Source organism: Peromyscus leucopus, chromosome 8a (assembly GCF_004664715.2).
Source record: "Peromyscus leucopus breed LL Stock chromosome 8a, UCI_PerLeu_2.1, whole genome shotgun sequence".
NCBI classification, from domain to species: Eukaryota; Metazoa; Chordata; class Mammalia; order Rodentia; family Cricetidae; genus Peromyscus; species Peromyscus leucopus.
In genome coordinates, this window is record NC_051085.1 from 28,874,514 (window position 1) to 28,889,854 (window position 15,341).

The following is a 15,341-nucleotide window of genomic DNA, read 5'->3' on the forward strand; positions in this document are numbered from 1 at the left end:
TTTCCCCACGTGAGATGACCACTGAATGAGACTACCCACTGATGCCTTAGGGCTTTTTCAGATGTTTTGTATCAAACATCACAATGAAAAGCCAAAGAGATCATTTTTTTATTGCTGTATCTAGAATAATGTTATCTTCTGGCCTTAAGAGGTATCTCACATAAATAAACTCAAACTAAAATACTCACTCAAACAAAAATGTTTATCACTATGTATTCAAGTATGATAGGTCAAACATTATTAAAAAGTAAAAAAAAAAATTAACTTACTTGCTCTTTTACACTGTCACCAGTAAACATATACTTCATATGATACAGGAAGTCACAGATGGGGTCCATGTAATTTAAGTGTGTGCTGCACTGGTCTACATTCAACAGCATGTCATAAAATGCCACACCAATCTATACAAAAAATAATGTCATGTTATTTAAATGACTAAAATGATGAAATGATTCAACAGAACCCAGCCGGTCTCCCACACTGGTACACAGGACAGCACATGTACGGAGAACAGTCCGAGGTCATGCATCTCTACGCACCTTGGAGCTACAGAAAGCCTGAGTTCAGGGCGGAATCGCAGTGCTACCGAGTGGCCCACCAAGAAGCCCTCTTTACAGTTTAGTATCTCTTAGAAGTACGAAATAGGATCTCCTTTCTAGATAGTATCTCTGGAACAGATGCACCCCAGGGATGTTTAGACTTCTAGTGTACCTCCTAGTTCCATTTGCCAGCTAATTAAAGAAGATTTGTCTATTTGATGTGTATCTGTGGGCACCATGTGCATACCTGGTACTCAAGATGCCAGAGAAGGGAGTCTGATACCCTGAAGCTGGAATTACGGGTGGCTGTGAGCTGCCGTGTAGGTTTGGGGGATCGAATCTAGGTCCTCAGCAGAAGCAGTAAGTGCTCTTAACCACTGAACCATCTCTCCAGCCCCTGTGATAGCTAGAGATTTTAAAAATTCTCTTCTTGCTCATTTTCTTAGAAATGCTTGGCTTCATCCAGTCTCATGACTTTAAATAATGACACTGTAAATTCTCAAATGCATTTCTGTGCCCTTAACTTGAACTTCCCCTTGATGACAGCTAACTGTCCCTGCCATCTCCAGCTCAATGCACTGGAAACCAGACTTCTACAGGTACATCAAATCCTCAGACCCTATGAAACTGATGTCACTCTTCATGCCTGACCTCCACTGTGAAAAACACTGGTCCAGAAACACATCTTTCAGACTTACACTAAGCCAGATGAACTTTACCTCGATCATGCACCGCGTTCTCTCCTGCTGGAATCTTTGTAAAAATGGCCCTACAAGATGATACACATACAGCAACTGGAATTCAGTCTTCACTACAGGGAGAAGCACTTCAGTGAGAAACCTGAAGGGGGAAGATAAAAATAAAAACCTCTTACGAAGTTAAGTCAACTGAATTCTTTGAATTATGCTAATATACTAGTTATAAAAGAATTTAAGAAGACTGAAAAGCATATCTTTATCATTTTTCTTAAAAGTTCCATTTAATTTTGGTAACAATATCATTGCCTTTTGTGTACATGTAGGTGGGTGTGGTACGTGTATGTCTGTGGGTACACATGCCTGAGTGTGCAGAGACCAGAGGATGTCAGGTCTCTGCTCAGTCACGCCCCTTATTCATGTAGATGAGTCTGTCACTGAAGCTGGAGCTGGGCTGGCAGGCTTATGTGGAGCCTCATCTGGTTTTGTGTTTGTGCTCTGGGGATTTGAACTCAGGTCTTCATGTGTGCACAGCACACACTCTTACAGTCTGAGCCATCTCCCTATCGTGGTAATAATAATACTTCCAATTAATCTTGCATATCTCACTGGCTCTTATTTTCAATTGATTGATCACTGAAAGAAATTACTTCAGATAGGAAGGTAATCCTTAAAGCGCAGGCATTAAATGACAGGTGAATTATCTGAAAGGTAAAGAGAATTTAGGAAAATGCCATTCTCATGAAGTTTAGATATAAGTGATAGCATTTTATAATCAACAAAAAGACTCTGAAGACAGACTGAGGCCAGTTTTTCGGTTCCAAAGGCAATGTTTGTGTTACACTCTGGGGAAGGCATAGATCTGAATAAGCCTCTTGAAAGCACCGTGGAAAATGAGAGAGCAGATGCTCCTACTGACACACAGAAGAAATGAAAACAAACAATCCTGAACTACAGTAGGCGGCTTTCTGATGACCCAGGGCTTCCACTGTTGGAGACACCTTTAGCCTGCAGCTCTCACGAATGAGAAGGCCCTCCACCTGTACAGCAGGCCTAGGAAAGCAAAGCTGCCACGTTTCCTGAGGAACGAACGCCCCTCTTACTTTGGGATGAGAGAGAGCTGCCCAATGCTGGAATGGTGCCACACGGCGTGAGCGAGCGCTAACGTATAGCTGCAGCTCATCTCGGAGTAGGACTGATGACAGGCGGTGAAGTCGAAGAGGCGGAACGGATAGCCAACCCATTCCGTCTCTGTCGTCAGGCTAGGGCTGCTGATGACACTCACGATCCGGTCATGAAGGACAATCCAGTATGGTTCCTTTAAAAACAGAGGCAAGTCTGGTTTAAAAAAAAAAAAAAAAGGGCACATATCCAGTATTTGACCTCAAAGTTTATATGCTACTAAGCTTTCGCATCCACTAAAGCTTTCCATTTCTCTGGCTCGTGTCTGTGAATGGATATTGTGAAGCAGAGCTGAGTGGCTTTGCACTGATCAGCCTGACCTGGGAACAAGGCTGACTTGCACCTTTCCAGTGTATTATTTAGTGCCTGATATTTACTATGCAGTAAACTGACTTTACCAGTCTTTACTATACAGACAAGTCTGGTACTCATGTAAAGAACAGAAATAAACACCTGTATTTATATTCTGAAAGCATGTAAACAAAACACGAATCCACAGAGCTACCCCAAAGTAGAAAGCATGGTGCTAAGCAACACTATTCAAAGCTCGAGAGATGACGAGGGGGTCGGAGAAGGGAGACTTCACATGTGCTGGAGAAGCTGGCAGATGGTGGGCGAGGGGGACCCGTGGCACAATGTCTTACTCACTTACACACTAGACCTAAGTATTTCTCAGTGAGCACAGTGTGCAGGAGGAACGGCTGGATACTAACACGTTAGTTGGCCCCAAACAGGTCAGAGTATGAGGCAGAAATAAAGGCTGGACAGGTGGGTTGGTACTGGCAGAGATTGCTAAGTCTAGGAGATACATTCAGAACTGAAGCAGAACGGCAAAAGAATAGTAATAGCGATTGTAACTGTGTATATGTGTTGAGACAGGGTCTCAGGTAGCCCAGGCTAACCTCAAACTGATGTTGTAGCTGAGGAGACTTGGAAACTTCAATTGCCCTGCCTCTACCTCCCCAGTGCTGGACTATGGGTGTGTGCCACCACACCGAGTCCTGTGCTGCTGGTTCTCAAACCCAGGGCTTCACGCATGTTGGGCGGGCACTGTGCCAGCTGACTACAGAAGTATGAGACTGAAGAATAAACCGGTTCACAGACTCGCGTGACAGCCCAGTGTAGGCTCACCCTGTGTACATGTTTGTCTGGACGACAACCGTGACAACAGTGAGTTCCACTGTATCACGAGGTATGAACCACAGCCAGGAACTTACTGGGAGGGCAGTGATGATCAAACCAATTGCGTTCATCCATGCTGTAATGTTCTCTCTCGGCACCAAGGGCTGACTGCAAGCAGACAGAAAAAAATGTAAGTTATTAAAACATTCTGTGATGACTGCCCAAGGACCTTGTTTCGAAAACAAATGTGATTAAGAAGATTCATAACTGATCAACTCCAAACAACAATGGCCATTTAATTGAAAAATGAATACATACAAAATAAGTTGTGTGTGTGTGTGTGTGTCCTTTAACAACAGTTGTGTTTAACAAAAGACTATTTGAACTCACTTATACTTTCTCCCAGTCATTATTCCTTACTCTTTGCTGATCTTTGAAGACTTTCTTTTTGTGGGGACTGGGGTGCAGCTGGGGATTTAACCCACACCAAGCTCTATCCCCCGTCCCTGGTGATCTGTAGAGACATACTAGTGACAAGTCACCATCAGTCCTAAATGAATTCTCAAGCAGGTGATGAGAGGCCTCAGTGTGAACAAACCTTCATCTTCTAAATCTGACCAGCATTCATTCTCTTACATGTACACCACGAAGAGGAGACTGGGAACCAAAAGATGAGTATTATGCACAGTGCTCAGTTTGGAGCACAGGTCTGTCTGACAGAAACAGCTTCAACAATCAATTGACTCTTCCTACATGAAAGAGGACACAGACCTTTTCAGGACGACATTTAGAAGGGCATTCCCAACATCTTTGCCTGGAACAGCCAAGGCCATGAGTTCCACACAAGTGACATGCAGAGCATGGGCAGCAGGGTTGGGGAACTCATTGAATCTCCAGTCACAGTTTGGGAAGGGCCCAGGAGACTTGCCAGCCATGGGTGCAAAAGATTAAGGCAAAAACAATTTGACTATTCTGAGATTAATGACACATTTATATAATGTTCACAAATTTCACAATGCTTCAAATGTAAGCATCTCATTTGATTAACAACTTATCTGATTAGGAGCTGTCAAGAAGTGATTTAACTGCAATTAATACATAAAAGGATAAACACAAATTAAACACAAGATAAGTACTATGGCATGACTGAAGTCCATTGAGCAATACCCACAACACAAGGGGTCACTCTTGCAAGTGCCTCTTAGAACAGACTCTATGCCAGCAGGAGACAGGGTCAGGGGTCCCCAGGCGTCCTCAGCCCATTTCTTTTATAGCTATAGGACAATTTCACACAAACATTATTTTAAATTATGTAATCCTTCTATCTTAGGGAATATATTCCCTTGTTTACGAAAACAACACTGGTATGGTATGCAGACATGTTATGTGGATTTGCTGATAACTGTACACATGAAGTCAAACTGAAGAAATAAAAACACCAATGCAACAGCTATGCAGCTCAAAGTTTAACTACTGTCTATTAGCAGCAGTATGCTTTGAAAGTACTCAAGGATTTAATATTTATTTCATTCATTAATTGAGGTATGGTCTTGCTATATAGCCCAGGCAGGCCTTGGTCTTTTAGAAATCTTCCCTCCTCTGCCTCCTAAGTGGCAGGATTAGGGGTATGTACCACTACACGTGGGTCTACAGGATTCACTTAGAGCAAGCAACATGACGAATGCTCTCCAGGAGCAAACAGACATCTGTGATGTGGAACAATCTTTTTGTACAATATGAATATATATTACTCTCACTGTTTAATAAAGGGCTGACGTGCTGACAGCCAGGCAGGATTTTGGGGGAAGAGGAATGCTAGAAAGAAAAAGGGTGGAATCTCCAGAGTTGTGAGCCTGATGCCAAAGAAGCAACATGGGAAGTTCATAAATGAGGTAAATGAGCCTTGGGGCAGCACAGAGATTAATAGAAATGGGTGAATTTAAGTTGTAAGAGCTGGCTGGAAACAAGTCTGAGCTATCAGCCGAGCACTCATAAGTAATAATAAGTCGCTGTGTAGTTATTTGGGAGTGACTGCTGGGACACAGAAAAACTCTGCCTACATACCTGCACTGTAAGACATAGTATACTAATATACAAGTAGGATTTCCTACTTTGAAACAAATGTCTATAAAGTCTGTTCTTAGTTTGAGTAGCAACAGAGAAAATTCCCTCCTATCTAGTATGATGATACAATTTAAGATTTCAAAATCTTTACAGATATAACATAATCATCAAGACCACTTTTAATCTTAGCATTTGGGAGGCAGATCTGTGAGTCCAAGGCCAGTCTGGTGCACACAGCAAGTTCCAGGCCAGCCATGACTAATTAGACTTTGTCTCAAAACAAACAAACACACACACACACACACACACACACACACACACACACACACACACACACACACGCCAGAGGAACTGAAGGTGGGTGCAGTGGTGTTCATTCAGTCTTAGTTCCTGGGGGAGCTGAGGCAGGAAGATTGCTCAAGGCATGGAGTTTGAGATCAGCCTGAGCAACACAGAGGCTTTGTTTCAAAGGGGGAAAAAAAATCAAAAATGAGGTTTTGAAATACATAAAAACATTACCTTAAAAACAGTTCTCACAAGCTAAAACACTGTAATTTCTAGAGAGTCAGGAAGAAATATGACAGAAGAAAGGATATTGTCTACCAGCCGGCCAATCAGCTTGCAGTAGTAGGAGTCCTCTGGAACCCAAGGGTTGTCCTCACGTGCATTCATAGCATGCTTCAAGTAAGTGTCACTGAGACACCAGCCCTGTGGCCGGTTATCTTTGAGGGAGCCAATGATTGCATGGACAAGTTTTCGTTTGAGATGGTCACGGTTTCTCAGGCACATTTCATAATAGTGCAAAGTATTATACAGATAAGTCACTGGTCGGTCTGCCAAGAAGGAAACAGGTCACCATGTTTATCAGGTTATTGACAAGTGTAAAAAGTGAACCGGGTGCTTTCAACACTACATACAAACAACTAAGAAGATTATGACATTGCTTCACATGCTGGACAACCGCATACAATGAGTACTTTAATCCCAAGTCAGTCAAAACATTCCTAATAATATACAGTATTTAAGAATGGTCATTATTCTGAGTGAACAATTTCACCTCTGTAAGTTTATTGTGTAAAAATGACAGAAAGCAAAAATGTCATCTACAGTCCTTTTCCCATTGCAAAAGGTTAGAAACGGTTAAGACAGTCTAAACAAAGGACTGGGAAATGATCACAGTAAGAGGCAGGTCGTTATGTACTGACACTTAGAGTCAACCTTGCCTAGGCTACAGAGTGAGTTCCAGGACAGAGTCCACAGCCACACAGAGAAACTCTGTCTCAAAAAACCGGAGGGGGAAAAAAAAAAAAAAAAGGAAGAGTCAACCTTAATGCAGAAAATGGGAGAAAGAATCTGGTACAGAATACTGCACTGCATTTGTAATCAAACAACAAAGAAGGCAAAGAGCAAGAAACCAGAACAGCATCTCAGGAAGGGAACCTAGGCATCTGCAACACTGCTTGCTCAGAGACTGCAGGCAGCTCTGGAGACACAGGGGGACTTTTACTGTACACATTATACACCATACCCATATCCAGAGATCACTGTTCTTCAGACATTCCTCCTGAACCTGACACTTCCTCTGCATAGTTATATACTTCTGCTTTCAAGGAAGATTCCGTAGATCAAGGACTAACAAATACCACTGGAAACCTTTTCTCACAGTGGCTACCCAAGCCTTTCACCCTGGTGTCATAGCCTGCCTCACGCTCCAGTTTCCAGTCTTAAGGCCAGAGTTTCAATGGTCTCCTAAGCAAGCACCAGCCAAGTGAGCCGTGTTCCTGGCTCTTTTGTTTTCAGTCTGTGGCTTCCTGAGAAGTTAATACACACCAGCTCTTTGAGGTAGCCTTGAAAGGGCATCCTCCTGAGATGCGCTGTGCACCACACCTGACCTCACCTTTCTAAAATACTGGTTCCCAGGCTCCTATCTCACTCAATGACTCCCAATGACCACCATCTCTAGGTTATAAAACCCAAACTGCCATTTAATGTGACCATGCACTCAGGTATATTTCCTTTTCCAGCCTTATTTTGAAGCTCTTAGGTAAACATTCTTAACTCAGTCCAATGAAGCAATTTTCCTTCAAATATGCCCTTTTTTCTACCACCAAGGGGTTCCCCCACCAAAAAACCCCCTTCTGACTCATATATTTTTTCATCCCTCCCACTCAAACAAATCACTGACAATCAGAAGTTCAAACTGGAACTCAGAAGCCTGCCAAAATACATTTTGTTTATAGTAAAATCACCCTGCTCTGAATTTCATTTTTACGCTGTGTATCTTATGATATCTTTATGACATCATTTCACAGCACTTCTCTTTGAACACTTTAAAACCTGCAGAACCACTGTTACCACATGGCAGTGCCCAGCCTAGCCGTTCATGAAGGGATCAGATGGAATTAAAACATAAACAAACTCACCATGGAATTTATATAAGCCCCCTAGGTGATCCAGGAGGGTCTCCAGTGATTTGGATACTGGAAGTAACTCTAAAAATCTGTGGATTACTATGTCAAACACCGGAAGGAACCGGAGACACACATTTCCAAAGTAGATGGGCAGATAGGGGGACTGGATTGGTACAGGAGGATCAACCTGTTCTGCCAGGCCTTCGAAATACAGCTTCTCTGGATATTTCTGTGGGTGAGGAAACAGACATTTAGAGTATCTCGGAAAAGCTTACTTAAATAGCTACATAAAAACTGAAAACACTAATCTTTTTGTTTTTCAAGACAGATTTCTCTGTGTAGCCCTCGCTGTCCTGGATCTGGCTCTGTAAACCAGGCTGGCCTCGAACTCAGAGATCTACCTGCCTCTGACTCTCGAGTGCTGGGATTAAAGGCGTGTGCCACCACCACTCGGCTATAAATATTAATTAAAAAAAATACAGCAATCTTTGATTTTTTTTTTGATGCGGGGGAACTGGTATATGCTAAGTATATGCTCCCCAAATCAGTGATACCCCAGCTTCCCCAGGAAACATGTTGTATTAATTTTACTATAGCTTTCTCCATTTTATATGTAACCATGTCTGTGAAAAGTGCAGTTACAATGTATTCTATTCATTAGCATAACTTTACAGCTAATTTGCTTCCATACTGACCATAAAGGAAACAACAGAACCACAAGGAAATCTGCCTAATCGAGGAGCCAACCCCTCCACAGCTCCTTTGCAGAGTCTAGACCAACAGTGAGAGCTGGTACCTTATGGTAGTTCATATGCTTGGTGTGCCAGTCATTCTGGAGCCAGTGCTCTGGGGAGTTTTCCTTCACGAAATCACTCACTCGGTTTCTGAAGTCATTTGGTTTGAGCAGCAGCAACTGAATTATGAAATAACAAACCTGGGCTTCATTTCCTTCATGACTACGCATGGCCTTTGGAAATAAACAGAAAAATTAAGTGAAATTGTCCTATCTGTCCAAAAGCATGGTCCTGCCACTTGGGAGGCTCAATTTTAAGACAGCAAAATCTCAATATTATTAGAATTTTCTTAAGTGTCTAGTCTACCCCAAACCAATTTTTTCAGTATTCCTAAAGGTTATTTGTCCCTTGCCGGCCTGTTTATGGTTCACTCTGCCTTTTGCTGGGAATGCTCACCTTAAAGTAGATCTTTCCTTGATAATGTGCTATCACCGAGGTAGTATGATGATGCCCACTGCTCTCTGACAATATTTTCCCTCCATCATACCTTACCTTTGATTGATAAACTTACTTCAGTCTCCCTACTACACTACAACTACCTGTGTGTTTATCCCACAGAAAGAGGTCAATGCTAATGAACTAAGCCACTGCAGATATTACCATGATGCTCTGGCTGGCCCTGAGCTCTTGATGTAGACTAACCTGGCCTTGACCTTTGACAATCCCCTGCATCTGCTGGTATTATAGGCATGTGCCAATGTACTCAGTCACTACTGTATTTTTAAAGGGGTGTAATTTTCCAGTCTAATTCAGTCTTTCCTTAAAATTTTGCCCAAAGGGCTGGAGAGATGGCTCAGAGGTTAGGAACACTGGCTGCTCTTCCAGAGGATGCAGGTTCAATATCCAGCACCCACATGGCACCTTAGAACTTTTGGTAACTCAAGTTCCAGGGGATCTGATACCCTCTTCAGGGCTCCATGGGTATTGCACACATGTGGTGCCCAGGCACAAATGTAGGCAAAACACTCAGACAAATAAAAAATAAATAAACCTTAAAAGAAAAACAACAACTTTGCTTGGAACACACTAACAGGAGAAGCAAAAGGGGCACTGGAGGACACTGGGTATAAGTGGGAACAGTCAGAATCCCGGCTGCCGAAGGGAATGGTTACATTAGGAGCATGCTACAGAGAAATGCAATGGCTTTTGACTATTTCCTGATCCCAGTGGGGGCCTCTGAGAATCAACCATTTGTATTTCAAAGCATCACAAGGCCATCACTTTTGTACCTTTGTGAATATAATACTAAATATTGAATATATACTGAGCGAAGAATTCAGAAATTTCTTTTTCTTTAAGGAAGCCAGAATGCAGCATAAAGCCATTAAATTCTTTGAAGCCAAATTGAGGAAATCAGCACGAGGTCTCAAACTCACACAGTTTGATCAAAGGATGATAAGAAGGCTTAGGAACTTATTTATTCTTACCAGGCAGAGAATTAATCTGTCCAATGTGACAATGTTATACTTCCATACCATGTCATTAAGAATTTCAATGCACTTATTGAGTTGCTGGCCTCCTGCTGATGTAGAGAACTCATACACCAAGAAATCTGCAAATGTTCTCACGTGGGCTACCAAGGCCCTGGCCCCAATTCTCTCTAATACTCTACAAGACAAAGAGTGAGAATTAAACTCTCTTCTAATATGGCTAACACTGTTTGTAAACAGATTGGAAACAGACCGAGGCTGCCAGCTTACCTATAGCCAATTTGACTTATGTGATCTGTTTCCAGGAGCATCTTCCAGAGCAGACAAAGGAACAGAGGAGGGAAGCCTTGCACAGAGAACTGGGTAATAATTTCATTTTCATCAGTCATTGACTTCCACTTCCTGTACTCTTCTTCCACATTTTTTTTCAGATTAAAGCGACTTTCCTGGGGTACATTATTTTGCTTGAAGAATGCCTAAAAGGAAGAACGGAAGTTATATAGTAAAAGGAACAGTGGATGTTCTGCATTTGGTTCTGGCATTACAAAACTAAATACCCTTGAGTAAGTCAGCAATGAAGGCCTGAATGTCTACACAAGGAAATGGACAGGCTGGCCTGCTAGCAACTCAGTTTCTTTTTCTGTACTTCCTAAACAGAAACTCCAAGCAAGCTTGAAATCAAAGTCTCTTTGATTATATTTTGCTTATCTTTGAGAGAAGAGAGAGAGGGAAGAAAAAGAAATGTGTCTACTTCTCGGATTACCCATTTTAGGGTCTCTATAGGGAAAATCAATTACAAGAGACCAGTGGTTCTGATTATGTCCCCAGACCAGCAGTCTCAGCCAGTCCTCAGGCCTTATTCCAGATCCACTCAACCAGACACTCTAAGGCTGGAAAAGCTTGCCAGAGCAATCCGACAGGTGAGAACCACCACTGGAGCTTCAGGAGGAGTCATGGAAAAATCACTGTCCACATTTTCTCTGAGAAGCACAAGATGCATGAGGTTTGCCTTTCTCTTTATTATAAAGCCACAGCTATAATTTTGTTACATGGGTTGAATATCTACATACTTTATGAAGTTTCATTAAAGTATATTTTTCTCCATTTTAGTGATAGGAAAGAATTGTTCAGGTCATGTGTTAACTTTGTGAGATTCTAAAACTGCTCAATTTTTTAAAATGAAACTATAATAATTACTTTTTCAGAAACACATTTAGTCTTCAGTAGGATGAGAAGCAACTCAAGAGATTTTGAGTAAAAGCAAGTGTTTTCAAAAAGGAAATAAAAGCCAATTTCCTTTAGCTGTCACCGAGACTAAACTCCCGGGAACGCCACTGTGACTGGAACAAAGAGTCATGTGTATTTACTGTGTAACTCAGAACCAAATTACCTGCAGCGGGGCTGGGAAACAGCTAAGAGTATGTGACGCCCAATTGTGAGGAGTAAAATTCATGATGGTCTGAAGGATATCTTTACACCAAGTTCCCTGTATTGAGTCCGATCCTGTAAAAAAGTCTAAACAAACAGATGTGAGTCAGATCTCCAGGACCACAAATGCAAACGGCACAGAGAGAAAAAGCAACAGCGTGCACTGAGGGATTCAATGCGCAGTCATTACTACTCACCTGTGCTTAAACTCGGGACCAGGTAAACTTCCTGCCGCTGAAAGTCACCAGGAGGGACTTAGACTTTTTAGTAAAAAATATGAACAACTAGTGAAGGGACAACAAAGGACTTTTGATTCTTTCCTACTTTTAATATGGTCTTTACTGGTCTCAGAGAATAGAACTGAGAAAGTAGATGTCTGGTTTTGGCGACTGGAAACAACTGTCTGCTCTGAATGTCACAAGTGTAAATGTCTACATTTGAGATGTTTACTTACACAAATAACAGTTTACAAATGTAGCTGAAATGGATGCATGTGGCATCCCTTTCTTTCCTTTTTAAACGAGTAGCTCTCCAAGTGTGGTCTGCTGATCAGCAGTCCTCGGTGTCCACCTGTCCGTCATCCTTCCTTCCTTGAAATAGAGTCTAGGTAGACCTCAACTTTGCAATTCTCCAAATGCTAGGATTACAGGCTTGTGCTGCTGAACCTGGCCCTGTTGTCCTTTCAAGGATTTGCTGTATTTGAAGCTACTGAAGTAAGAACACCAAGACATCCCCGGCATTTTCTCAGGTGTGGTGGTGAAATGTCTGGCCCTCTGCACAAGTCAAAGGCGGCACAGACTACACTATTCTACACCAGCCGATTTCATCAAGGACAAAAGGTGCCCGTCTCGGCTAAGATTACCGCTAATGTGCTCTAAGTTAAAAATATTAACGTTCTCAGAAAGGACTCTCTGAAAGCGTTCCCAAGGGCAGGGGTCTGCAGGGAAGGTGCTCACATAACTGAGTCCTGAGGTACAATAACTGTTTTTTTTTTTTTTTTTTTTTTAGTGGAATTTCAACTTGAAGTAAAAGAGCATCTGACGAAAGCCCGTAATTACAGAGAGATAAACATTTAGCAGGTACTTTCTTGAAAATTAACAGTCAGCCTGTTGCTTTAAGTGAAAAGAGTGATGGGATCTTTTAGGAATGATAGTTGATGTTTCAGGTGAAAATTAGATACTGGAAAAATTCATCTCCACCATGAGTGTGATTGTTTTTGAAGATGTAAAGGTTTTCTTATGAAATGTAGAGTGATACCAACAAATACAGTTTTATGAAACTATAATGAGATGTGGTGACATTTGCCAGAACTACTTAAATCAGGGAATATTTTCCAAATGACCAACTCATAAAGGTATACCGCACACATACATTAAAAATGCATTCGATGTATAAGATAGGTCAGTGGATCATGGTGTACTGAAGTAGAAATTCCACTGACAGGGCTGGGATATCACACTACGCCTCATCGTTAGGAAACTCTCCAACTCCAGACAAATGACCCACACGATTATCTGGAAAGCCTACTGAGATGTCCCTTCCCCCAATCTCACGCTGGCCAGAGGCCGGGCTTTCTTAATTCACTTTAACCAAAGCAGCACCACCACTGCAGAAGACAAATAAATCCTACCAGCAGCAGACTGAAGAAGACCCCTTTTCCTTTACACCAGGTACTGAAGGGCAATGAAAAACCAAAACAAGAGCACCACTTCTCATTTAAAAAATACTTTTTTTCATAAATGTTACTTATATTAATGTCACATGTTGCATTATTTTTAAATGAATTATAATTTTAAAAAAATCTCTCCATTTTTAATTACTAATAGACCTTACATATAGATAGAAATCCGTAAAAAGAAAATCTTTGAGCATTTCAAATTATTTTTAAAGCAGTTATGAAACAAAAAACCATTCATTAGAATGGCGGCGCCATGAGCTTCCTTCCATTAGGAACTGATCTCACGGAGCCAGCAGGCCTGGCACCTCCTGAGTGCCCACTCCCACGGGGCTCGCGCGGTCTCTACCTGTGACATGGGTTGCTCTGGCTAAGGTCAGGATCAAGGCGCGATTCAGCTCTTCCGATTCTGCGGACAGCACCGTTTTGGGGTCGCTGAGGAAACGCGTGAACTGCGGCTGGACCTCCGAGCTCCCCAGCGCTGTGATGAGCCTCAGTGCAGTGCTCTCGACGCTGAGCAGGAAAGCACAGTTCAGACTTATGCCCTGAGAGCCAACTGCAGTTATTAAAACGTCGAACACAAAGCTCACACATGTCCTTCCTCTGACAGTAAAAAAACCTCCCCCTTTGATGCTAAATCCTACAATGAGAAGCCGCTGACCTCTTTACACATTCGACAAAAGATAGCTTATACTAGATGAAAACCCTCCTAGACAAATTAAAATGACACTTTAACCGCGACTTAAAGGACATTTAAATCCAGTTTCTATTAAAAACGTGCATTCCACTCCTGTGCTAGAACTATAGAGTCTTAGAAACAGAATTTTAATTTTATGGCAAATAAGAAAAAAAGGTGAAGGATTAAGTCTCCCACTTCAAACCACAGGCACACTAAGTCCAAGGAAGGGCAGTCTGCAGCACTCACCACAGATGGAGTTGGTTCTGGTTGGTCTGGGCAACGGCAGCCAGCGTGTGGAGATGGCTGAGGAGCTGAACTCTGTAGTGAGGCTGGATGTGGTGCATGCGGTAGCTGAACATCTCCAGAAGTGTGTGCAGAATGCCCCAGGCGTGGGACTTGAAGACAGTAGGCAAGAGCTGACCTAGAGGGACAAGAATTCCAGGCACCAGTTACGGAAAGAGACATAGCTGGATATAGTTGAAGACTGTCACACTCAGGATGTATGCAGAGACATGACTATAAAAACAAATACACACAAGTACACACATAGTTCTACTCGTAGGGGTTAATATCCAGAGCCTAAATACACACTGAATTTATCTTTCCCTTCTAGACTTCGACAAGTCTCCTGCCTCAACCTCCTCAGCTGAGGCTACAGACAGACACCACTGCAACTAGTGCACCTCAAACAGAGCCCCGGCTTCTGTAGCCCAGGCTGTCCTAGAACTCACTCACTGTGTAGACCAGGCAGACCTTGAACCCAGAGATCCACCTGCCTCTGCCTCCCAAGTGCTAGGATTCAAGGTGTGTGCCACCACCGCCTGGCCAGATTCAATTTTTAATATTAAAAAAACCAAACAAACAAAAAACCAGTCAGGTGCGGTGGCACATTCCTGCAATCCTAGCATTTGGGGGGTAGAGGCAAGGATCAGGAGTTCAGAGCCAGGCTCACCTACATGAAAAGTGAGAGGCCAGCCTGGACTGGCCTATGTAGGAGACACTGTCTCAAAAAGCCAAAAACTAGACCAAACAACAAAGCTAACATCCTTCCTTGTTCATTCTTTCTTCCATCCAAAGAAAGCTGGATTCCCTTCTGAGGAAAAAAGAGTTACTATGGTCAAAATGCATACTATTGCCGGGCAGTGGTGGCGCACGCCTTTAATCTCAGCACTCAGGAGGCAGAACCAGGCAGATCTCTGTGAGTTCGAGGCCAACCTGGTCTACTGGGCGAGATCCAGGACAGGCACCAAAAACACACAGAGAAACCCTGTCTCAAAAAAACAAAACAAAACAAAAACCCCAAAACACACACACACACACAC

At 42.5% G+C, this 15,341-nt stretch overlaps 1 protein-coding gene across 1 annotated transcript in view; it reads right to left on the reverse strand.

Moving 5' to 3' along the window:
• Positions 1-15,341, reverse strand: part of Med23 (mediator complex subunit 23) — a 46,503-nt gene that overhangs the window by 2,887 nt on the left and 28,275 nt on the right. The window contains exons 18-30 of the mRNA XM_037200382.1: positions 14,266-14,440; positions 13,690-13,853; positions 11,628-11,752; positions 10,508-10,713; positions 10,235-10,415; positions 8,810-8,980; positions 8,026-8,242; positions 6,199-6,435; positions 4,310-4,475; positions 3,634-3,706; positions 2,338-2,552; positions 1,259-1,379; positions 270-401 (exon numbers count right to left, since the gene is read on the reverse strand). Coding sequence (XP_037056277.1) covers positions 270-401; positions 1,259-1,379; positions 2,338-2,552; positions 3,634-3,706; positions 4,310-4,475; positions 6,199-6,435; positions 8,026-8,242; positions 8,810-8,980; positions 10,235-10,415; positions 10,508-10,713; positions 11,628-11,752; positions 13,690-13,853; positions 14,266-14,440 — 2,183 coding nt within the window. The remainder of the gene's footprint in view (positions 1-269; positions 402-1,258; positions 1,380-2,337; positions 2,553-3,633; positions 3,707-4,309; positions 4,476-6,198; positions 6,436-8,025; positions 8,243-8,809; positions 8,981-10,234; positions 10,416-10,507; positions 10,714-11,627; positions 11,753-13,689; positions 13,854-14,265; positions 14,441-15,341) is intronic.